The sequence below is a fragment of the Ictidomys tridecemlineatus genome, chromosome 5, assembly GCF_052094955.1.
Source record: "Ictidomys tridecemlineatus isolate mIctTri1 chromosome 5, mIctTri1.hap1, whole genome shotgun sequence".
NCBI lineage: Eukaryota > Metazoa > Chordata > Mammalia > Rodentia > Sciuridae > Ictidomys > Ictidomys tridecemlineatus.
Window position 1 is genome coordinate 19,360,217 of NC_135481.1, and position 27,069 is coordinate 19,387,285.

Genomic DNA, 27,069 nt, shown 5'->3' on the forward strand with positions numbered 1-27,069 from the left:
TACTAGTATCTTGAAGATTTTATTTTACAAAAATCTTTAAAATGTCTATTTGGCCAATCTAAGTAAATTCATTTAACTAAGCATATACAAACTGCTAAATGCTTAAAATGAACACAGAGTGAGGATATCACATGAAAAAGTGGTTCAGGAAACTATGTAGTTCATTGCAAATAATCAAATTTATAGAACAGTGGCAGCAAGTATATTAAATATTTGCCAAAGTTTTTATTCCCTCAAATAAAGGCCTTTAATTAAATGTGTTTTCTTCCCACACTGTCAGTGCAGTATTTTGGAGATCCATGCACAAAACATTTTTGGTCTCTGGCACATGGCAGGTTCTCAATGAATATTCGAATGTATGTGTGCCCGTGCATGCATGTGCATGTATATATTTGCTTCATACTTTTAATACATTTATTTCTATATATAGTTGATATTCTTGTCATTCTGTTTAATATTTCTTTTTGTTTGGTCCTTTAGATTTTTGAACTGATGACTGCTAACAAAAATGAAGTTACTAGTTTTTGTATATTTATCACCAATCAACTTTCCAGAATTATTTTTCTTTTAATACTTTTTCTTAATTGTAGGTGGACACAATAACCTTTATTTTTATGTGGTGCTGAGGATCGATTGCAATGCCTCACACTTGCTAGGTGAGCACTTTACCACTGAGCCACAACCCCAGCCCTCCAGAATTTCTTTTTTTTTTTTTTTTAATATTTAGTTTTTACTTCTCGGCGGACACAACATCTTTATTTGTATGTGGTGCTGAGGATCGATCCCCGGGCGCAGGCATGCCAGGCGAGTGCGCTACCACTTGAGCCACATCCCCAGCCCCCAGAATTTCTTAATATATTAATTCTAGTTGCTGTTTTCTACTAGAGTCCCAAGAGGGTTTCTGGAAATTCAAGCATATAACTTGAAAACAGACATATTTTGTTTCCAATATTTATATGAATTACTTCAATTACTATCTTATTATAATGGCTAGAACTGTCAAAACATTGTTTAATAAGTGACAATCATGTCTCTTATGATAGGAAGTATTTCTGTCTTATTTCTGATAAAATGGAAATGGCTTTAGCATTTCACAATTTAGTATATGATGTTTGCTTTCTCTTTTGTGGGGAAGCAGATGATAAAAGATAAATTTAATAGTTTCCTTTTATTTCAATGTTACTGGGTTTTTTTTTTTTAATGAGAACTGGCTCTTTATAAATGTATGTTTTGCTTCTAATGATGCAATAATCTAAGGTTTTCTTTGCTGTGGGAGAGAGTACTGGGGATTGCATCCAAGGGCACTTTACCACTGAGTTACATCCCCAGTTCTTATTAATTTTTTGAGACAAATTCTCACTTAGTTGCTTAGGAATACTCCATCACTGAGCTACACCCCCCAGCTCTTTTTTGTTGTTGTTATACAGGGGACCGAAACCAGGTGTACTAATAACCACTGATACTTATCTCCAGGCCTTTCTATTTTTTCTTTTGAGACAGGGTCTTGCTAAATTGCTTGGGGCTTTATTACATTTCTAAGGCTAGCCTCAAACTTGGAATCCTTCTGCCTCAGTCTTGAGTCACTGGGTTTACACTCAGATGCTACTACGCCCAGATTAGGGTTTCCTTTAATAATGAATATTGGTAGTCTTTAGGTGAAATTAATTTTACTTGGTAGGGATTTAGCTTCTTTTTGATATTGATATACCTTACTAGGTTAAATTTATATGTATGTATGTGTATTATGGCAATACTGGGAATTGAACACTAGCAGCAATCTATCTGAGTTAAATCCTCATCACTTTATTTTGAGACAGCGGCTCAGTAAATTGCCAAAGCTGGCCTTGAACTTGCCATCCTTCTGCCTAGCCCCCTGACTCACTGGTATTGTAAACATGTACCACCACATCCGGTTAGATTTGCTTTTAAGTTATAGTTATTTACAATTATTTTAAATAGTGAAATTGGCATATTTCCTTGTTTTTGAGTTTCTATCAGATTTCTGTCTTAAGGTTTTCAGAGTTTCATAACATTAATGTACTCAACCTTAAATTTTAAAATATTGAGCTAAACTATCCAATATTACCAACTAGTCAAATATGACTATTTATATTAAGTAAGATGAAACAAAATATTCAGTTCTTCAGTCACACCAGTCATATTTGACTGCTCAGAGAAAAGTTACTTTTTCTTTTGAGACAGGGTCTTGCTAAATTGCTTCAAAACTGTAAAAAAGAGTTTTTCCATTTCTATTGTTAATGCTATTGTAGTTACCCAGGTCATAAGATTCCACATCATAGTCTTCATTAACTAAGAAAATATACCAAATCCAACCATTCTTCACTCATCTGAAACAATAAGGCATTATCATACAAATAACCTGATTTTTTAAGCAACAGCAAAGAAACAGGTACATTAATCTCCTTCCCACAAAACTATGTTTATATAGTAAGTCATATGTAACATTAATACTAAAAATAAAAATTTTTATACAAAAAGTACCCCTAAAAAGGAATATTTTCCATTAAAGCAGCAGCTCTTACATTAAATTTAATTTTTAAAAAAATTTTGATGTTTAGAGGCAAATTTGACCTATATCTTTATTATAAAAGATACTAGAGGGGGGAAAAAAAGCAAGCTGACATTCTAATGATTTCATATATTTCAAACTTTCAAATTTTTAAATCTAAAAGAATTCCTTTAAAAAGAAAGTACATGTTTACATTTTCTTCTATTGAATTCTGATGTCTTGCCATCAAATAATTATAAAAAATTAAAAGAACTCCTGCAGAGAAAAAATTATGTCTTTTGTCATAAGTAAATAAATTTTTTCTATACAACTTATTAATGAAGCCTTTTAATTTTAGGCCACCTCTGCTAGAAAGTTTCTTTTTAAGCTATATTTTTAAATAAACAAAACTCTCCCTGTTTCCTAACTGTTTATAACAGGTATATCCAGCACCTGTGGTCCCAGTTGCCTAGGAGGCTTATGCATGAGCAACTCTGGAGCTCAGAAGTTCCAGGCCAGCCTGGGCAACATAGCAAGACCCAGTATCAAAAGAAAAGAAGGGAGGGAGGAGGGGAGAAGGAAGAAAGGAACAAAAGAATAGAGGGAGGGAAGCAAGGAAATTTGTTTCTAAACAGTTTACATGGAGAGTTAATAAAAGATATTTCTTTTTTAAATCACAACTGCCTTAGAAAAAAATGCAGTAATCAATTTAAACCTATAATAGCTTTATTTCTGTTAATATAAATTAAAATTGCTATTATAAGTGTTCAAATTCTGAAAATACAAGCCTGTTTTCAGACATTCACATTTCATAATATTTCTGTTTGAAAGGATGCTTTAAAACATTATCTTCCAGGAAACAGAATCCTAGTTATTTATTTAGGTACTAGAAATTGAACCTATGGGTGCTTTATCACTGAGCTGTATCTATAGTCCCTTTTATTTTTTCTTTTGAGACAGGGTCTTAGTAAGTTGCTTGGGGCCTCACTAAATTGCTGAGGCTGTCTTTGAATTTGTGATCCTCTTGCCTCAGTCTCTGAGCCACTAGGATTACAGTAGTGGTCCCAGTTACCTAAGAGTAACCACATCCAGCCAGTAATTTACTTTTAATATTCCTTCCATAATTCTTCATTATTAGAAATTTAACTATTGTTGATAAGGATTCAAAGTTGACAAGACTATGTCAGATGTCAAGAAATTATTTACTATTTTAAACCGATTAACTCCAAATTTCTACATATTTAAATCAAAACTTCGTATTTTAATCTTTGCTTCTTTTTAATCACAATAGTGTACATCATATACAATTCTATTTGTATTGGTTAGGGAAGAAAGTGGGTGGAAGGGGAGAAAATATTACTTATTACACAATAATCTAAACACTAGCCCTTGTGTAAAACTCTTAGGAAGGTTTTCATTTTTACTTAAACTTTCATTTTCCTCTCAGTTTCATATTAATCTGGTTATCTCCTCAAGGAGAAGCGCCCTGGTTCAGACCAGAATTACTCCTTTTGGTACTGCTTTCTCTCTTTTGAAGTCATGACTTATTTTATATTGTCTGCTTGGTTAATTAATACAGTATGTGTTTCTTCTCTGGATGGCCCACTTAATCAGAACTGAGGTGAGGTGTTCTGGAAAGGTGTCCATCTTGGAAAGGAAATAAAGTACCTCACCAAGGCCATGATTTAAGTCTTCTTCAAGAAAAATGTCCTGTGACTCTTCAGTTCTCCAAGATGATCAGAGGACACAATACTATAGATTTGGTATAACCTTCCCCATTTTGGAAAGATAATAAAACTCAGTCTTTCAAACACATCAGACACTGAATACTGGGGAAAATACAAAGATCCGAGATATGTTTTCTTCAGTCTCCAAAGACATTTACAAATAACTAACATGCAACGGAAATTACAAATATCCCAAGAGATATAAGTTCAGGAGAGATTATATACAGCTGCAATTGAAGCTAGCAGGAGAGGGAAGAGTTCAATAGTAATTTCATTAAGATTGTGCAAAGAAAAGGCAGGGCAGGGACTCTTGGTAAAAGAAAATAAAGACAGAAAAACTAATAAACCTCAGAGTATCTTACTTCTCTAAAGCACAGAGCATGATGCTTTTTAAAAACGAGTTTCAACATTAGCTAAAGTCAAAATACTTAATAATCAAATACATTAAACTTAATACATTAATATTTTTACTACTGAACAAATCACTCAGATGAGCCACTATAAAAATATACAAGGAGAATTCATAATCTGAAGTAAAATTATCTAAAATGTATTAATACATATACATTCTATACACACAGAAAGAGGAATTTTTTGTTGCTTACTTAATAACAATTGAGGTATGAGGAACCTAAACTATAATTTCATCAGTTTACAACAAGCTTTTCAGGCTGATAGGTAAGTGATACAGGGTGGTAACCTGGCATTTTGTTCTAATCCACAAATGAGGCGATAATGGGACCAACCAGCTGCAGATCCCTTCCTGCAATTCAGAAGCTCTGGGTATCCACACACTTGCAGCTCTGTATAACTTCACACAAAAGACTGACAATTGGTCAAAAAGCCTCCACCATGGTATACACTCCCCAAGGTTTAAGATTTTCCATTTAATTCCAATTCATCCATGAAATGACATATACTTTACCAGACTGTATCAATGTAAAACAAATTAAATTCAATTTCAAAGTAAAAAAAGTATTCCCCTAAAATATAAAAAGTAAATCTATTAAAACATATGATCTATATTTTAAAGAGCCCTATGAATATTTAATTTCACTCCATTCAGATAATCACTATTTCCTCAGAATCTTACCAATAGAAAGAACACCAACTGCAAACTTGATATATCAGAGATTTTAATAGAGATTTCCAAAGTTGCCCATTAAGTATTTCATGCATATTGCTAAATGAAGATCAAAATGAATGTTTTCAACATCTGGTACACACACAGGTTGATATGACTTTAGACAATAATTGTGTGACAGATAGTTCAACAATGATCCTAATTTCTGTTTTTTTGTTTTGTTTTGTTTTTTGGTACCAGGGATTGAACCCAGGGATGCTTAACCCTGAGCCACATCCCCAGCCCTTTTTAATTATTTTATTTAAAGATAGGGCCCGGCTAAGTTGCTTTAGGACCTTGCTAAGTTTCTGTGGCTGGCTTTAAACTCTGGATCCTCCTGCCTCAGCTTCCCAAGCTGCTGAGATTTCAGGCATATACCACCATGCCTGGCTAATGACTGCTATTTTTAAAGCAGAAATACTTGCAAATATACAGAAACACATGGTTGTATAAATCAAGTAGCTCTGTAATTCTAGTTTTCTAAGGGATTGGGGAACTACCAGAAATACTTCAACAGCCTGACTAATATGCTTAAATTTAGTAGAAAAGAGTATGCTGCAGTAGCCAATAACAATAAACTGAGCATTAGTTGTATAAAGATCTGAGGAAGACTTTGATTTTAATTGAAATCTTTGTGTACCTTTAGATGCTCTCTCTTCTAGGTCTAGACACCTACATAAAGGATCACTGAACGAGAAGGTGTCTGAAAGGCTAAACCCTAAGAGATTTATTCAATAGCAAAAAATTAGTAAGATTACACCTTTTAAAGTTGAAAAGATCTGAAAACCACTGACTATTTTCTTCCCTTTAATGGGCATTTTTCTCTAATGATAATATACAGAAAATGCAGAAAAGGATTGGCACAAAACTTCAGTAGAAAATGTAAATTAAAAAAGGTATCTGGATATAATGCTAAGTGAAGTAAGCCAATCCCAAAAACCCAAATGCTGAATGTTCTCTCTGATATAAGGATATTGATTCATATTGGGGTTGGGTGGGGGAGCATGGAAGGAATAGACGAACTCTAGATAGGGCAAAGTGGAGGCGGGGGGAAGGAAGGAGGTATGGGGGTAGGAAAGATGGTGGAGTGAGATGGACATTATTATCCTAAGTACATGCATGAAGACACAAATGGTGTGATGCTACTTTGTGTACAATCAGCAATATGAAAAACTGTGCACTATATATGTAACATGAATTGTAATGCATTCTGCTGTCATATATAACAAATTATAATTTTTAAAATGGTATCTGGACTTTATCCCTTTCTGTCCATTATTACTTTCATATAACATTCAAGAACTATATGGCAAGAAAATCTCTTTCTGAAGGCACCCTTTAACATCTTTATTGTTTTCCCCTCAAAATCAACAACTGTTAGAACTAAAGCTAAAATGATTAAAACAAGAACTTTTCATCATATTTTGCTAGTCAAGGAAGGAAGGAAATATTTCACACCAAAATCAAAACTCCAAAAAATTATGTTTTCTGTGCATACCAAATAGATATGAATTGTTAAACCTCACTTGTAACCCAAACAACATGTTCTAAGTCACAAAAATAGATACTACTTTAATATCATTTCATGAAATAAAGATGTATATTATATTACAAAAGACACTGGGCCTCTAACCCCTATTTAAAAGTTGAAATACTTAAAAAAAATAGCCTGAAAGGATACATACCAAATTCTTGACATTTATCTCTCATAGAAGAGAACCGCTCCAAGAGAAGGAAGATTGTCAAAACAATCTTTTAAACAATGAAAATAATTTTTTTAAGATTATATGACAAATTGTTAAGTGGACAGTAGAAATATGGGTCGTTATATTAGTCTTCGGTTTAAAACAACACAAAACAAATTATAATGAATAATAACAATGAAATCCTTTTCTTTCTCTGAAGCTTAATGGGATGGGCAAAGAGCAGAGGGATGGGAAAAAAGAGGAGGCCTAGAAGCTGAAAGAAACAATGCAAAGTGAAATCTGAATGAATTAAAAAGGGTACTCCTGATGGCTCCTATCCCCTATAAATCTAACAAGACTAAAAGGAGGTAATGGCAATAACAACTGGCTTAGGGAGAGGGAAAGGTAAAGAAGATAAGAGCACACTTGCACACAGACAATATGAAACATCACTTCCAGAAAATATTAACTTACCAATATGTACTGTAGCTACTGCAATCCATACACACTGTATGCTGAGCTTTATCTTGCTTTTCTGACTTCTTGTGGTTGGTTAAGGGTATTTGTGCATCTTCATAATGTTTTTTTGCATGGCCATTCACATACCTTATAAAAACCAAATGAAAGTTTATTGCAATATAAATATTGTTCTGAAAATTAAAGCACTAAGAAATAATAAACCAGGCATGGTATCACACACCTATAATCCCAGTGACTCAGGAGGCTGAGGCAGTAGGATCACAAGTTGCCTTGGCAACTTAGCAAGACTCTGTACCAAAATAAAACATAAAAAGGGCTGGGGATGTAGATCATTGGTAGAGTATCCCTGGGTTCAATCCTTAGTACCACCCCCCCGCCAAAAAAAAAAACAGATAATAAAATTCAGTGTTAATTAAATTGAAACAAGAAAGAACTATAAAAGCATTCATTCAATTACTCAGTTCTAAAGAAGAATGAAATTATGGCATCTGCAGGTAAATGGATAGAACTGGAAACTATCATGAAACAAGCCAATCCAAAAAAAACGAAAGCCCAATATTCTCTCTGATATGCAGATGCTAACACACAATGGGGTGGGAGGGATAAAAATTCATTGGATTAGACAAAGGAGAATGAAGGGAAGGAAGGAGGAACAGGAATATTAAAGACAATAAAATGAACTGGACATTACTTTCCTATGTTCCTATGAATATATGTTCCTACTTTTCTATGAATACATGACCAATATAACTACACATAGTATACAACCACAAGAATAGAAAGTTATACTCCATGAATGTATACTATGTCAAAATCAACCCAGGGCCTCACAAATTGTAGGCAAGAATACCCACAACCCCTAAGGTCAGCTTATTTTTTTTTAAGAAGTTTATTTCGGCTCTTTAATTTTTTTTAACTTGTCTGCAGTCTACTTTTAATTGTTCATTAGACTAGGGCCAGGCAAGCAAAGGGATTACCCATGCAGATCAATGTCAGTATCACTGATATTATTATCACTTACAAATTTCTCTGCTGATGCTTTTGCTATAACTTTTTTCTTTTTCTAAATTTTTCAGATTTTTAGCTCCCAACTTGAGCAATTACCAAAGATAAGTTCTGTAAAGAAAGTAATCAACCATTTTCCACAGGGTCATAGCTTAAATATGTCAGTCAAAATGAAAAAAAGGATAATCCTCTTTCTCATCGACTTGGCTTCAGATCTTTTGTTTGAATGCCTGAATAATCACCTATTCTTAGACAGAAACACATTTATTTGGAAACAATCCAAATAAAACACAAATCATCTTAAGTTTATAAAACTTATTTTTCTACATGGACAAAGATTATCAAAGGGTGATTATATTCATACAAATTTTATAACATTTTTCAATACAGATATAATAAATCATTTTATTAAAGCACGCAAAATGAAATCAAGTATGGATTCATATGCACATGTATACATGTAAATTCATCCACACCTTTACCTGAACACCACACAATACTACACTGCCACTACGGAAACCCTATAACACAAAACTTGCCAGGTCCTAGAAAGCAGCCAATTTGTAGAAGGCAAAGTCTACTTAAACAGTTAAAACAAATCTGGGTTAAATGGCACCAAAATAAACAAGCTTAGAGAGTTCAGACAACATTTTCACCATGAAGCACATTAATTGTACCAAAGCAACACTTACCTTAGGGAAAGTAGGACAGTTATGGTAACTTCAAACCTACCTTCTATATCCCAGGAAAATGGAACACATTCAAGGCAATATTAACTCAAAATTTAATTTTACTCTCCCCCCCTTTTTTTTGAAAGTGGGGGTGGGGTACTGGGGATTGAAGTCAGGGACACTTGGCCACTGAGCCACATCTCCATCCCTATTTTGTATTTTATTTAGAGAGACTCACTGAGTTGCTTAGCACATCCCTTTGGCTGAGGCTGGCTTGGAATTCAAGATCATCTTGCCTCAGCCTCCAGATCTGCTGGGATTATAGGTGTGTGCCACAACACCAGGCTCTTTTTCCATTTTTTTGATACAACTTTAAATGTTTTAAATACAATTAACTCTTAGGTATATACATGGGTCCCCACAAGTGAAGTACAATGAATTTTAAAGTAAAATAACTGTTAAAAGTATAAGCCCCAAAACTACATTTACTGGGTTCAAAAGAAACCTTTATCACATTCTGGGATATGAGCTTAGGTGAGTTATTAATCTTTCTGTGCTTGTTTTCTTATTCATAAATAGAGGTAACAGTATAGTACTTGTGTTTAACAGGTTATCAGGTGATTATATTAGTCCATGACTCAAAATGAATGAATGTATTTTATTAGCATTTTCCTTTCTATGCTTAACTACTATTTCTTGAGAATTCAAACAACAGAATTGCTTAGAAAAAGAGACACATTAAGCAAATATTTTGAGATAATACATCATTGCATAGGTCAAGAAACACTAATTAAAAAGGCAAACTATGCTATTAGGTTCAACATCTAATCATGTTAATTTCTATTCTTATATTTATACTCCATATTATGAAAAATAATGGTACTATTTATGATGGGGAGTACCTTTAGAATAAAAAAATTAATACTGAACAATAATAATAAATGACATTACCACTTTCAAGTTTTTGAAAACTCGTCATCTTTACATAGTGCACATACAATCATTCGTTTAATTACAATACTACAGTCTCCAAATACACTAGATGTGCAAATGGTTCCTATAAATGTCAGTGATAAAGTCAGAAGTGTGACTATTGATGACATTAAGATCATCAATCTTAACTGGTAACTGGATAATACCCAAATACGTTAGTCAAAAGTTAACAGTTTTGAATTAGATGCAGTGGCACATGTTTGTAATCCCAACAACTTGAGAGGCTGAGAAAGAATAGAAAATTTGAAGCCAACCTTGACAACTTAGTAAATTGTTTCAAAATAAAAAGGGCTGAGGATATAGTTCAGTGTTACAGTGCTTGCCTAGAATGCATAAGGCCATGGGCTGAACTCCAGCATAGCAAAAAAAAAAAAAAAAAGTTAACAGTTTTATATAAACTAGCTAGCTTATATAAAAATAAATATTTCCCTCATGGAGTTTCGGATTTTAAATACTGTAGAGATTTTGGCCTATAGTACAAGAGGGAAAGTTTCATCGTATGTGTCAGAGATTGCTAACTAAAATCACAAAAAAATAAATAGGAGGTATTATGAAGACCAACAGAATATGTAGCTCAAATATGCTATTGATAAACTATGTTTCCTAGTTGAAAGAATATTCAACTTTAGACAAGTAGACTAAAATTACTAAAAAATCAGTACATTTAGCAATCAACACCTAGAATTACATGTTTTACCACCATTATTGTCTTTTATGAAAATTAGCTAGTCAGCTACATAAAATGGATATCTAAATTCAGGCTACTGTTAATATTCTACTTACTTAAACATATTTCTCTGAAGCTAAGTCAAATGTCTAAATTTAAGCTTGCTTATAATTAGAAACAATCTACCTGCAGAGTCCAGACATTTTTCAATTTGTTTTTCCAAAAATCTACCTAGAGAATTGTTTGTTGCTTGCTATTGAGAACATTAATTCTCCAATTTTTTCCTCAAAAATCTGTGAGGTCTTTTTACTGGCATATGATCTTTAAGATTTTTAGGTTTTATAAGATAAGAAGAAGACATAACTAGATAAATTTTATTGCATTATAATTCTCACCTCACAAAATCTAGGAGAGGAATGTGTCTCTTTGAGTACAGAATTTAAATGCTTCTACTTTTCTTCTCTTTAAAAAGTTATCTGTACAAAGTACTTTCAAGTTTCCTAAATCCTAAAGATTTTAAAACCACAACAGCCAAAATTAAGAGAAGCAGTTAACATTTCCAATGTACTCTTAAGTGTCTGTGGAAAGAACACTCAATTCCAGAACTTAATATGTGGGGTTAAAAAAAAAAAAGTGAAGTGAACAAAGATGTTCTTTTCATGCAACGAGGATCTAAAGATAACAATGGGGAAATATTCCAGATAAGCACAACACATTTTCAGCCTGTGTGACTTGGTATGACTTCTCATCTTCTAATAATTTCAAAGTAGATTTTCTAAGCTAAAAGAGCAGTAGTAATAAATAAGCTATTGTGGCTAAAAGAACATAAAGGTTGATATTTGAGTATATATTAGAACAAGTGTCAAAAAATTTAATATCATTTTGAAGCCAAAAACTGGGAAGAAATGTTTGGGATTAAATCTGGGGTGCGGTGGGGGTAGGTGAAGTTAAGTCCATAGAAAGCAAAATGTCTTAATAGAACAATGAAACATTTGGTATATCTTAGGAATAAACAACTCTACAGTGAGGTCATTTTCAAAGGGAGTTATTTTATCTTTAAGGTGGGCATATAATAGATGAAACATGGAGAACATGGAGTTCAATTATATTCTTTTGACAGAGTGAGACCCCATCTCAAAGGAAGAAAACAAGGGAGGGAAGGAAAAAAGAAAAAAGTTCCCTTGTTTTGTTTTCCAACCAAATATTACTAACAGATTATCTTGATAATCAAATTAACTCTTCTAAGTATCAATATGAAGCATTTTTCCATAGATTTTCCCAGTTAATACCAAAGAACAAAAAGATTCAGTTGGAGAGGGAAAAGAACTATATGCTATGATTAACAAATCCAAGTCAATAAACTTTGACATAAAGCTTAAAGGCAAATATTAAAAAGCAAATAGGGTAGTGAAGTAACAAGTATGCCACCTACCTTCCACAGTGGACACTTGAACAAGTCAAACAGACCCAAGGGCTTTTGTTGGACCGGCACACTAATAAAAAGAAAAATACAATATAGCAATTATATCATGTTATTTCTCAATTTCTCCCCTAATCTGTAACACATATCCTGTGATCAAGTTATAAATTCCGAGGCTGTTTAGGTGCAATGAGTCATAAAACCTTGCTTTGTGAATGCAAATACAAACAGCTGCATTGAAAATAATATAAGTGCATGTCCACTACAGCTGCTTATTTTAATTGTTTATTTAATTCAAATAGCTTAACCACAAGTTAAACACATATACTTTTCTCCTTTATTACTTATTTCCTTTTACCACAGTCTCCAACAAGTTAATGATAGTCTATTTTAAGTCTAGTCTTCTAATCATACATCTTTGCCATGCAGGTCCTTTACCACTATAAATAACAACTATTTCAGTATATTTAGTAAGAGGCACACCCTAAGGTTATAGTTATGAAGAGTAAGCCTAATTTTTAAAAAAGTAACTCTCAGTTGTGTAAAATACATGACAATGGCATATAATTCTTGCTAATATTATAATCAGGATGATATAATCAGATATAAGTAATATTATTTTAGGTATTACAGGAGTAGGACTGGCAAGGAGGAGTAAGAAAACATTTAAAATTCTAGTTAAATTTTTCTTTGCTTTTTACTCATTTGATTAAAAATATGTTCAGTACATGATTTTCAAAAGAAGAGCAATATAAAATCACCTGGAAGCCAGGCATGGTGATGCACACCTGAAATCCCAGCAACTGGGGAGGCTGAGGCACGAGGATCACAAATTTGAGGCCAGCCTTGGCAACTTAGCAAGACCCTGTCTCAAAATAAAGTAAAAGGGCTGGGGATGTGGCTCAGTGGTAGAGGACCTCTGTGTTCAATCCCAATTATCCCTACACACACACATACACACACAAAATTACTTGAAAAGCTTTTTCAAAACACCTCTATTCCACTGAGGCAAAGATAACAACACTAGGATTGAAAAAGTACAAGGATGAAGATGTATCTAAGTTGTAGAGCACTTACTTAGCCTACATGAGACGCTGGTTCAATCCCCAGTACCACCAAATAAAAAGAAATACAAAGAACATGCATATTTTGAGAAAAGCAGCTTCTCAGATGATACCCTAATAAAACCCCTTTCGAAGTACTAGTCAGCCTCCTAGAGATATGGGCAGGATACCAACAGCACAACCACACACTCAGGATCACACCTGGCTCTTAGTAGGAACTTAATAAACATCTGTTAGAAATAAAGTTTAATTTTCTTAGTGTAAGAAACCATGCTTTTCCAAAATCTGGTGCCTACTTTCATCTTTCTTGCATTATCATCTATCACAAGCCTTTTTCACAGTCAAGAAATTGTAAATAAGGCAAATCAAGAATAAAGTACCCTTTTCACTTGTACATTGCTGGTGGGACTGCAAATTGGTGCGGCCAATTTGGAAAGCAGTATGGAGATTCCTGGGAAAGTTGGGAATGGAACCACCATTTGACCCAGCTATTGCCCTTCTCGGACTATTCCCTGAAGACCTTAAAAGAGCATACTATAGGGATACTGCTACATCGATGTTTATAGCAGCACAATTCACAATAGCTAGACTGTGGAACCAACTTTGATGTCCTTCAATAGATAAATGGATTAAAAAATGTGGCATTTATACACAATGGAGTATTACTCAGCACTAAAAAATGACAAAATCATGGAATTTGCAGGGAAATGGATGGCATTAGAGCAGATTATGCTAAGTGAAGCTAGCCAATCTCTAAAAAACAAATGCCAAATGTCTTCTTTGATATAAGGAGAGCAACTAAAAACAGAGCAGGGAGGAAGAGCATGAGAAAAAGATTAACATTAAACAGGGACAAGAGGTGGGAGGGAAAGGGAGAGAGAAGGGAAATTGCATGGAAATGGAAGGAGACCCTCATTGTTATACAAAATTACATATAAGAGGATGTGAGGGGAAAGGGAAAAAATCAAGGGAGAGAAATGAATTACAGTAGATGGGGTAGAGAGAGAAGATGGGAGGGGAAGGGAGGGGGATAGTAGAGGATAGGAAAGATAGCAGAATACAACAGTCACTAGTATGGCAATATGTAAAAACGTGGATGTGTAACCGATGTGATTCTGCAATCTGTATACGGGGTAAAAATGGGAGTTCATAACCCACTTGAATCAAATGTATGAAATATGATATGTTGAGAGCTTTGTAATGTTTTGAACAACCAATAAAAAAAGAATAAAGTACCCTTTTAATGTATCCAGAAACATTTATTTTAACAAGTTCTTCCAAAGATATTTAATTATAATACCATTGTTTGACCTGCCCTTTACTGTAGTTTAGTTCCAAATTCTGTGATAATACAGATTAATTTGTAGATTTTTATTTTGTAGAGACAATTTCTAGACAGCAAACTCCCATCATTATGATCCTGTGATTATTAACCAACTTTGTATCTAGTCTAACCATTTGATTCCAATGCTTTCCTTAGTATCTATATACATAAGTTCCCAAATGCTCTGGGAACCAACTTTACCATTCTACTGGTTCCCTCATTAATAAGTCAAATAAATCTTTGATTATGCCCATTCTGTATTCCTATAAGAGGGGAGAAGGAAGGGGAAAAGCAGAATAAAGTGACATTCTGTCTAACAGACTCTCCCATCTGGCCAGAATAGGACTTGAACTGTTTTTGAAAATGAAAGCTTTGAGAGAGAAAATCCCCTTCAAGTTAGCCAAAGGCCCTCCTTTTCCTTAATACAGTCACACATTTACCTTAATTGACAAGGCTGTCCTTGAAGATATTTGAGTGTTTTACTGAACTATGTCCAATTCTATTACACATGCATGTAAAGCTGCATGACGGAAAGACCTAAAAGAATGCCTACCAAACTGTTAATCATTATTTAGGCAGATACATGGGAAAACTATTGTAAGGGAAGACCATTGGCTTTGTATTTGCACATCTCTGTAGTGTTAGCCTCACATGAAAAGAATATGACATTTTTATAGTTTGAAAAAAGTCCAATAAAAAAGTACTTTAAAATGTTGGGTACCATGGTGCACACATGTAATCGCAGTGACTCTGGAGGCTGAGGCATAAGGATCACAGTTCAAGACCAGCCTCAGCAACTGAGACTCTGTCTAAATAAATTAAGTAAATGGGTGGGGAATGTGGCTTAGTGGTTAAGTGCTATGGGTTAAATCCTTGGTACAAAAAAATAAAAGTACATTAGAACAAAGCTTACTTGAATAGGTATTCATGGTTTGAGGTATACTTTGGAGGACTGGGAAAACAATATTATGCTTTTTTGTTCTATCAAGTCTTTGTTTTAGCAAATATTAAGAAACATTGTAACTCAATCTGGAAAAAAAAAAAAAAACGTTGAAGCTTGTGTGTTACAGTGGAAAATTGGGTGTTGAACTCAGGGGTGCCAGAGTTATATCCCCAGGCCTTTTTCATTTAGTTTCAAGACAGGGTCTTCCTAAAATGCCCAGGTTGATCTCAAACTTTCAACCTTCCTATCTCAGCCTTCCAAGTAACTGGGATTACAGGCATGTGTCACCTGGCCCAGCTCTTGTCAAAATTTTTTAGTATTCTAAAATAAATAATTATATTACAGTAGTAGATTTAGGCCCAAGTTAAGCATTCAAAGAGTTTTTAAATTATGCAGGATGTTCTCCTTTTTTCCTTTTGATTTGGAGTGTTTCCTACCAAGTGTTCCTTTTCCCCTTTTTTATAGTTACAAACATACACACAGTGCAGTTTTGTGATCTTATTTTTCCTCTATTGTTATATGAGTGCATTTTCTCACATTATTGCTTTTAAAACAGGGTATTATATCTCTGGACTTAAAATAGGTCAAAAACTATTATTAATTCTTAAAACTTCTGAGTTACAAATTTTAAAATGATACACTAAGGTTTAGGGGGAAAGAATTCAAATAATCCCTTAATGGTATGGGTTTTGAAATGATAAAAATGTTTTGGAACTAGACAGAGGTGGTGGTTGTGGAACAACTATGGATGTACTAAATGCTACTGAATTTGTTCCCTTTTAAAAATGGTTGATTTTATATATGAATTGCACCTAAGTAGAAGATACCTACATGTAATACTCTTAAGGCAAGGATGAAGAGAAAAAATAAAAGGAAATAAGGTTCTGAACTTCCAAAAAATTGGAAAAAGTGACTGTGCCTTTTTAATAAACCTAAAAATAAAAATACAAAAACAAAAATCCCTTCACTGATTCAAGAAATCTGATATCTTCTATCATTTATTATAAGAAAGTTGATGTGTGATAGAGCAGTTAGTCTTGGCTATTTAATCGACTGTACTCCCTGAGAGTATAATATATTCACAGCAAAAAAAAGAAAATGTAATGACTAGAAAACTATAGAGAATAGGGATATTATAGGGGATTCTGAAGCCAATAAATAGCATTGTTTTGGGAAATATTTACTCTGTTTATACCCCTTACCCCAGTTTAAGAACTGTTAGTATACCCAAGACAATTATAAGATGAAGGATACTTGCTTTAAATTAAACTAATTCTCCATTATTGTTAAGAATAAAACAGGTGGATGGAGATGTAGCTCAGCAGTAGAGTGTCTGCCTAGCTTGCTTGAGGCCCTGGGTTCAATCTTCAGTACCAGAAAAATTAAAATGAAGGAAAGAAAGATCATAGCATGAGTGACAGAATACTACAGATCATCTTAATATCATTTATTTTGGACACCTTTAGGGAAAATGTCTTATTATTAAAAGGAGTTCCAATTTGTAGACAGATACATTTCAAAAGTTTATCTGTAGTATGAATGCATTTCCCATAGAAACAGAATTAAAAGTTTCTAGGCTCTTCTATAAAATGCTACATGAAACTTAAATACTGGTACATGCACACATACACATACACATGATAAACACACACATAATAAAATATTTTTAAGTTCTGAATACAGTATCTATTCAGCAAAACATAAAATAATTAAATCAAAGGGTTTTTTAAAAAATATTTTTAGTCTTCAATGCTGGTATTTGAGAGAAAGTGAGAAAGATGGAAACTCCTGGAAATTCATAAAGTGATATCTGTAAATTAATAGGAGCTCTTTAATATACCTAATTATATCTCAAAGTGATGCCAAGGTAAAGAAACCATGCAATGTATTCTGCAAACAGTTACACTTGACCATAGCAAGGTCATTCAGCATTTCATAAATAAAGACTCATCTTTCATTCAGATTATAATTTTTTTCCAAACCAATGTATCCTCTCCTTTAGTAAAGCTCTCCCATTTCCTTAGAGTCTCCTAACCCTAATTTCAATTTAATCTCTCAGCTTCTGTGTATCTTAGATCAATAACTGGCACTGTGAGGATTCCTTTCACTCTTCTCCTCTTCTTAGACAGCTCCAGAATCTTTCTCTCTCCCTGTTCCCATCTCTGCCTCCAGCTCTTCAAGTTGGGGGGAAAAAGACCTGTGCCTGGTAGGAATGAAGAACATCTTGATCCTCTCTAGAGCTTGGGCTATTTTCCAGAAGGCAGAAGCTATAACACAAGCTGGAAAAATGGGTACAAGAGTCCCACCTCTAAAACATGACTCAAACTCATGTCTTCTTCCTAAAGTCCAAAGCTTTAATTTTCCTGGAAACCGGAGGCTCAGAGGCAGAGGAAAAACATTTAAGTGACCTACAGATCAAATTGGTTTTACTCACTACTGTTCATGTGAAGGAAATAGCAATCTGAGAAACAAAGGGCAGAACTATGAAATTCTGTGCTTTAAGGGCTTATTCACACAAACATTTTCAGGTTCTGCTTGAAAGACAAAATGGCACCCACACTGAATACTGTATAATATTCTTTATACATAAACATTGATTTTCAATATCCTCTTAGTAGTCACTATATAAAACCTAATAATAAAGGACTTATGATATTCAAAGACTATCAACAATTCTGGAATTCTAATATTTTTGACAATTACTGTTTACAACAAAAATTCATCACTGTCTACACACAAAGTAATACAAGCATACAGTACTAATAGGTAAGTCATTTACAGTGCATACATTATTCAGAGTTGTTTCAACTAAGAGAAAAAGCTCTGCTTTTCTCAAGAATGCAGAAAAACGAGGATCAGATCTAAGATTCTAGTCCTAGCTCTACCATTACTACTTATAAAAGTGCAAATATTCCTACTATTCTGAGTCTATGTCTTCATTGTAAAATGAAGAGTAGGCAATGACCTTGTCCCTACTAATTGTAAAATTATTCAAAGACATCGACCTGGCAAAATTTAAACAAATCAATCATTTCATCCTCCCTTATAAATAAAATCTTCTAATTCTACTTTCCACCCAATTTTCTTAAAGAGCTTACAAAAGATTAACTGCTAATGTAGTATAATTTTCTAAACCTGTGGTTTTCAGGTTTTTTCCCCTGCTTCCCATCATCCCTGAAGCCAATACATTCCCACCATATTGCTCTCCTCAGTATTAGCAACTCACTACACAGAAGTGTGGGAAGGAAGTATGTGGAATCCCTGTTCAAAGCTGTTACAAACATGCTGACATAACAAGAAAACTCAGAACCCCAACCCTACATACAATTTTTAAAGCACAACATTTTCAAAATATTAGCAACCCATAAGAAAATATCCATAATTTATTTCTTTTAAAAAAAGTCAAAATTTGTGGGACTGGGGTTGTAACTCAGCGGTACAGCACTTGCCTAGCATGAGTGAGGCACTGGGTTAGATTCTCAGCACCAAATACAAATTAAAAAACAACAAAAAAAGATCCACCAACAACTATATATATATATATATATATATATATATATATATATATATATATTCTTGAAAGGCCATTTGTATGTAGCATATACTGTATAGCAAGACTATATATGAATATTACACTTCATTTGATGCTCTACAATCCAAAGAGATATGAACTACTATTTGGCCTATCTTATAGATTAGGAAATTGAGGTACATAAAGTTATACAATTTGCTAAGTTAGTAAGCAACAAAGCAAAAACTCAAGCTTATACTGTTTTTGAAATCATAGACTATGGCAAAGCAGATAAAATCAGAAGACTGACAAACTTTTGGTTTGTTTTTTTTCCTTTTATTTACTTTTAGAGACAGGTCTTACTATATTGCCCAGGCTGGCCTTGAACTCCTTAAGCTTAAGGGCCTCCTGTCTCAGCCTCCTAAGTAGCTGAGACTACAGGTTTGTGCTAGGGCATAGGATCTGGAGTCAGTCAACGGCCACACACCGCACTCCACTGAGCTGTCTCTGAACTCATCATCAGCATGATTGCCTGGCTCCCCCACCATACCCAATACCCCATCACTGAAAGCAGGCACCTCCATCTTGGATCACCTTCATCACCATCTTTAGTGGGGGCAACCCCTAGTTTGGAACTCTGGCTGGCCAGGTACCCAGTTTCTAACTCCTCCCTTTCTCAGCAGCGGCTACCCTGGCACAGTGACTCCCTGGTTATCTTCACCTTCCTCACGTCGGATATACCAGCTAACAACAGAGGACACCACTATTGGATGAGAGGGGAAGCAGGAAAGATATTGATCTCCAACCCAAACAATCCTTGTTTCTTCCTTCAAGATTTTTTTTCTTCTCCCTCTCTATTCTCCTGCTCTCACATCCCCAACATATGTGGAACAAAATACTTTGCATGAATTAGGATTTTGAGGACTGGGACGTCTGAATAGTATATTACAGTTGTATTGTATATTCTTTTGTTTGTATCTTTTATTTTTTTCCACCATTTCTAGTATTTTAACATTTTTAAAATTTTTTCTTAACACATGTGTGTTTGTTTTATGTACTCTACTGTCTTCCCACTTACTTGTCTATGGAAAATTACTTCTGCTACTAATCTTCCTCTTTAGATTTCTTTTACGCTTCATAAGATATAATAACTATATTCTCACCTCCTACCTCCTCAGCATATCATCCTATTCCTCACCCCCAGTTCTTTGTCCACCATCAGAAATTATTATATTAGCAACCCATATTTTATAAACCTACTGAGTAAACTGCAGATAATAATTGAATTTACCATTTCTGTACATTGTGACCAAATTGTAAATGTCTTAATAGCAAGCATTTGTTTTTAGGGTGTATATTGTTTATATTGGGATCTGTTAACACTGTCCTTCACCTCAAAGGAGAGGTATTAGAACCCTACAGGGGCACTATAAGCCTACAGGGTAAAAACAGTAATGCCTAGGATCCACAGTGCTAGAAGGGAAGACACACAAGCAATATGAAGACAAAGGAAAAAAGTGCCCCAAACAAATGAAGATACCCACATTATTAGAATCCATGGCCAGCACAGCAGAAGAAATTACATAGAAGGAGTTTAGAATGTACATAATTAAAATGTTCTGTGAATTAAAGGATGATATGAGAGAGCAAATACAGGCAGTAAAAGATCATTTTGACAAAAAGCTACATAAACAAATACAGAAAACAAAAGAGTATTTCAATAGGGAGATAGAGGTTCTAAAACAAAAACAAAAACAAAAATCCTTGAAATGAAAGAAACAATAAACCAAATTAAAAGCATCACCAACAGATTAGATCACTTGGAAGACAGGAACTCAGACAATGAAGACAAAATATATAATCTTGAAAAGAATGTAGACCACACAGTGAAAATGGTAAGAAACCATGAGCAGACATTCAAGAAATATGGAATAGCATAAAAAGAACAAATTTAAGAGTTATTAGGAGAGAGGAAGGCATAGAGTTCCAAACCAAAGGAATGAACAATCTATTCAATGAAATAATATCAGATAATTTTCCAAACATGAAGAATGAATTGGAAAAACCAAACTCAAAAGGCTTACAGGATGCCAAATATACAAAATCACAACAGATCCACACCAAGACACATTATAATGAAAATTTCTAATATATAGAATAAGGCAAAAATATTAAAAGCCACAAGAGAAAAGAAATCAGATTGCATATAGGAGGAAACCAATTAGATTATATGTAGATTTTTTCAACCTAGACGCTGAAAGATAGAAGATCCTGGAACAACTTTATAAAGCTCTGAAAGAAACAGATGCCAACAAAGAATCTTATATCCAGCAAAATTAAGCTTTAGATTTGATAATGAAATAAAAATCTTCCATGATAAACCAAAGTTAAAAGAATTTACAACTCGAAAGCCAGCACTACAGAACATGCTCTGCAAAATATTCCATGAAAAGGAACTGAAAAACAATCATTATACAAAATACATGTATGAAGATGTGAGAGAAAAAAAAAAGAATACTGTTACCTTAGATTAGGTAGAAAGAAGTGATGGGAGGGGAGAGGGGGATAGGAAAGATAGAAGAATAAAACAGACATTATTATTACTGTGTGTATATATGTGACTGCATGATCAATATGATTCTGCAACCTGTACACTCAGAAAAATGAGAAATTATATCCCCCCTGATTCAAATGTATGATTTATCAAAGTCATTGTACTGTCATGTATAACTAATTAAAACAAATTTAAAAATTAAAAAATAAATAAAAAAAGAAAATCAGCAAAATGAGGTATTACACTAAAGGAAAAACTAATCAAAGGAGAAACCAAGTCAAGATAAATAACAAAATGGCTGGGAATACAAATCACATCTCAATAATAACCCTGAATGTTAATGGCCTAAACTCACCAACCAAAAGACACAGACTGGCAGATTGGATTAAAAATTAAAGACCTAATAATATAGTTGTCTCCAGGAGACTCATCTCATAGGAAAAGACATCCACAGACTGAAGGTGAAAGGTTAGGAAAAATCGTACCACTCACATGGACTGAAGAAGCAAGTAGGGGTTTCCATCCTCATACCAAAAAATCAGACTTCAAGCCAAACTTAATCAAAAAGGATAAAGAAGGATAATTCATACTGCTTAAGGAAACCATTCATCAACAAGATATAATAATAATAAATTTATATGCCCCAAACAATGGAGCATCTATATTCATCAAACTAACTCTTCTCAAGTTCAAATGTCAAACAGACTACAATACAATAATTCTGGGTGACTTTAACACCTCTTTTACCACTGGATAGATCATCCAAATAAAAGCTGAAAAAAGGAACTATATAACTCAATAATACAATCAATAACTTAGACTTAACTGACTCATCCCTCAGTGAATGAGTGCACTTTCTTCTCAGCAGCACATGGATCCTTCGCTAAAATAGACCATATGTTATGCCACAAGGCAACTCTTAGCAAATATAAAAAAGTAGAGACACTACCCTGCATTCTACCAGATCATATGGAATGAAATTAGAAATAAAATAAAAAATAAAAAAAGCTACTCCAACACCTGGAGAATAAATAATATGCTACTGAATGAACAATGAGTTGCAAAAGACATCAAAGAAGAGATTAAAAAACTCTTTTATTTATTTTTTAGTTGTAGTTGGACACAATATCTTTATTTATTTATTTTTATGTGGTGTTGGGGATAGAACCCAGGGCCTTGCCTGTGCTAGGCAAGTGCTCTACCACTGAGCCACAACCCCAGCCCCTACTTCCTTAATAAGACTCCTATAGCGCAAGAATTAAAATCAAGAATTTATAAATGGGATGGATTCAAACTAAAAAGCTTCTTCTCAGCAACAGAAACAATCAGTGAGATGAATAGAGAGCCTACAACTTGCGAGAAAATTTTTACCATGTACACATCAGATAGAGCACTAATCTGTAGGGTTTATAAAGAACTCAAAAAGCTAAACACCCTTAAAAAACAAATAACCCAATAAATGGGAATTTAAAACAGCATACTACAGGGACACAGACACATCAATGTTTATATTAGCACAATTAACTATAGCTAAACTGTGGAACCAACCTAGATGCCCTTCAGTAGATGAATGGATAAAGAAAATGTGGTATATATACACAATGGAATATTACTCAGCAATCAAAGAGAATAATATCAAGGCATTTGCAGGTAAATGGATGGAGTTGGAGAATATAATGCTAAGTGAAATTAGCCAATCCCCCAAAATCAAATGCTGAATGTTTTCTTTGATATAAGGAGGGTGATTAATAGTGGGGTTCAGAGGGGGAGCATGGGAAGATTAGAGGAACTCTAGATGGGGCAAAGGGATGGAAGGGGAAGGGAAGGGGAATGGGAGCAGAAAAGAGTGGAGTGAGATGGACATCATTACCATAAGTACATGTATGAAGACACGAATGGTGTGAACATATTTTGTATACAACCAAAGATATGAAAAACTGTGCTATATATGTATAATATGAATTGTAATGCATTCTGCTGTCATATAAAAATTAGAATAAAAAATTTAAAAAGAAAACAAAAAATTAAAGAAACTGTAATTATAAATTTTTCTTAATAAAATGGACTTATTCTAAATTTTCAAGCACAAGTAGTAAATTAAACTAAAAATCCAGTATCATAATTTTGGATTTGCAAAACATAATCAAATAAAAATTTTTAAATTGTGTGGCTTTTGTTAAAACATACACACACAAACTCGATATGAGTTTCAATAGTGAAAGTGTTACTAGAATTTGAGGACAGGGTAAATATCATCATAAAAATTATACATACATACATACATACATACATATATGTGTGTGTGTGTGTGTGTGTATATATTCCAGTACATAGGTAGAAATATATTCCATTCTGACCCAATTTATCCTCTAATTCACATATATAAATATATAATTATATTTATATAACTATTAAGCATTTTTATAACTTTATTTATATTTTTACATGGTGCTGAGGATCAAACCCAGTGCCTCACATGTGCTAGGCAAGCACTCTACCACTGAGTTACAATCCCAGCCTGTTATATTTTTATATTTAGGAGCAAGATATGTAATCTTCCATACACCATAAAGACTCTTAGAACTGCATGCTCAGAAACCTATGCTATGCTAAATATTCTGAAGTGTCTTTGAGTGCCCTGAAATTATTGGGAAAAGAAACTGGTAAAGTCACAAAAAACAGGAACCAAGCCATAATATAGTCCAGAAAAGAAATGGAGCTATACTAAGCAACTGTCAAAGGTGCCAAGGCAGCCTGAATGCAGCCAAAATCATTGATGTCTCCCATCCCCACAATGCTGTTCATTATGGGAATGGGTATTTTGGTTCCCAGGGAATAGGGCAACAGGAGAATTCTCATAAAAAGCAACAGGAGGTGGGCTGGGGTTACTGCAGTGGTAGAGCACTTGCCTAGCATGTGTAAGGCACTAGGTTTGATTCTCAGCACTGCATATAAATAAATAAAGTAAAGATTCATTGACAACTAAAAAAAAAAAAAAAAGGCAACAGGAGATACTCAGGGCCAAAGAAGTGAGCCAAGGAAGAGCATGGAGCTAAGTAGAGGTACAAATACTGGGAGAGAAGACCAAGCACAAGGCACCAAATCCAAAATGTTCAGAAGTACCAGATTGAGACTCAAGGCCAAGATCATAGAACCCTGAGTTCAGGGCCTAGGTAGGGAGACATTTATGAAGCAAAGCTTGTCTCCATTGCCTTTCTATTTCCCCCCACAAAAATCTTTTCCACTTTCTTCCTTCAAGCAGCTCTCTTTAACTTCCATTCCTTTCTTATTCTAGTCTGGCAATCCATCTCTCCTGTAACATTAGATAAGTAAATTAATTGCTGGTAAAGTCACAGTTTAAGCATTTGTCTTAACAGTTCCCACCTTTCTGCTTAAATGCCTTGTGGTAGATTGAATATGGCCACAAATTCTTTCACACTTTCTTCTTCCCATAGAGAGGCAAGTTCTATGTCCTCATTTCCTGAATCTGGGCAGGGTCGGTAACTGCCTTGGGCAATTGAACATGGCAGAAGTGATTCCAATTTGCAAGTCCAGATCTTACAAAAGTCACAGCTTCCTCTTCTTACTGCTTGGAATGCTTGCTCTAGGGGAAGCCAGTCACACCATTAGAAATGATTATCCTGAGACCAACATACTGTGAAAAGCCCAAACCCCATCTGGAGAATATGACATCAGAGGGACCAGAGAAATAACTAACTCACACAGAGACATGCTGAATTAAGAAGCCACTTTGGAAGATGTTCTAGCCCCAGAAACTTTGCCTGATAAAATCTCAGTCAAACTATTCTACAAAATTATAAGCAAAACAATTTTTTTTAAAACTTCTAGGATGCAGGACATTTGTTACCCAGCAATAGACAACTGCCATAGAGGAGGGGTATTAATTATAAAACTTCCACCACATCTGCTAAATTCCTCACTGGAATGAATGACAATTGTTTAGCAGAAGTGAGAATGGGAACTTTAAAAAGGTCTACCCAACAGGAATCTAAACTATCCAAAGACAAGTCTATCTCCTCTACAACAGAGATAGTTAGAGGTAAACAGCAGTTTAGCCTCAATTCAGTTGCCATAATCCTTTGGGTTAAATATTTCTGTTTCACATCAATATTTAAAAACTCAAAACCAGACGTGCTGCTGCTACCATAAGACAAATTTAGTCTTTAGAATGAGCAGCACTCCTAATGTTGACCTACATTGTAAAAATAGTAGCAAATAGCAAGTTTAAAACCTTCACAAATTCTAAAGCACCATTCCCATATAATCACAAGTTCTGCATAAAGATCCTTTAAAAGTGCCATAGACACTTTTCTGTTCATTAAATGCTACTAAGCCTTATACTTCCTTCCTTTTGCTTTTCTGGATTATGTTATTTAATAAGCATTGTGAAAAACCTCAGGTTGAGGACAACTTACTCCATCTCTATTTCTAATTCTATCTTTACCCCAGAAGTTCTGATATCCCAAGATTTCGTAGGAAGTACTCACAACTTTCTCTTAAAGTTCCTATTAAATTATTCCCCAGCTGGCCTGGCAGGGCAAAAGGGACAGTGACCAGAACTCTGCTCACATTATTTCAGTTGCAAAGGTCTTGATCTCCTTTCCTTGCCTCCCAACCCCGTCAAAAGAACCCCTTCCTTTTTAAAATTTGTTCTAATTAGTTATATATAATGACAGAATCCATTTTAACACATCATACATAAATAGAGTATAACTTCTCATTTTTCTGGTTGTTTATGGTATGTAGTTACACCAGTCGTGTAGTCATTTATGCCCACAGGGTAATAATGTCCAATTCATTCTATTATCTTTCCTACCCCATACCCCTCCCTTCCCTTCATTCCCCTCTGTCTAATCCAAAGTACTTCTATTCTTCCTTAGCCGCCCTCTACCTTATTGTGAAAGAGTATCCACATATTGGCTTTTGGTTCTTTGGGACTGGCTTATTTCATTTAGCATGATATTCTTTAGCTCCATCCATTTACTGGCAAATGTCATAATTTCATTCTTCTTTAAGGATGAGTATATTCCATTGTGTGTAGTGTGTGTGTGTGTGTGTGTGTGTGTGTGTGTGTGTGTATCATTTTCTTTATCCATTCATCTGTTGAAGGGCACCTAGGTCGGTTCCATAGTTTAGAATTGTGAATTGAGCCACTATAAACATTGATGTGTCTGTGTCACTGTAGTATGCTGACTTTAAGTTCTTTGGGTATAAACTGAGGAGTGGGATAGCTGGGTCAAAATTTTTTTATACAAAAATGTACCGAACCAAATGTGTTACTTTCATAGGAATTCACTGTTATTCTATGGGCTCAAAATAAATATTAGCAGTCATGTGATATAGCAAACCAAGTATGAACTTCAGAACCAATA

The 27,069-nt window shown here is 34.2% G+C and overlaps 1 protein-coding gene across 5 annotated transcripts in view; it reads right to left on the reverse strand.

Annotated features, from left to right (window-relative positions):
• Positions 1-27,069, reverse strand: part of Usp3 (ubiquitin specific peptidase 3) — a 92,472-nt gene that overhangs the window by 46,778 nt on the left and 18,625 nt on the right. For 4 of the 5 annotated variants that reach the window (XM_078049500.1, XM_005316666.5, XM_013359382.4 and 1 more), the window contains exons 2-3: positions 12,293-12,353; positions 7,519-7,650 (exon numbers count right to left, since the gene is read on the reverse strand). In XM_078049500.1, coding sequence (XP_077905626.1) covers positions 7,519-7,650; positions 12,293-12,353 — 193 coding nt within the window. Of the gene's footprint in view, positions 1-7,518; positions 7,651-7,744; positions 7,794-12,292; positions 12,354-27,069 lie in introns of those variants that run through there. The other variant, XM_078049502.1, reaches the window with a different exon arrangement.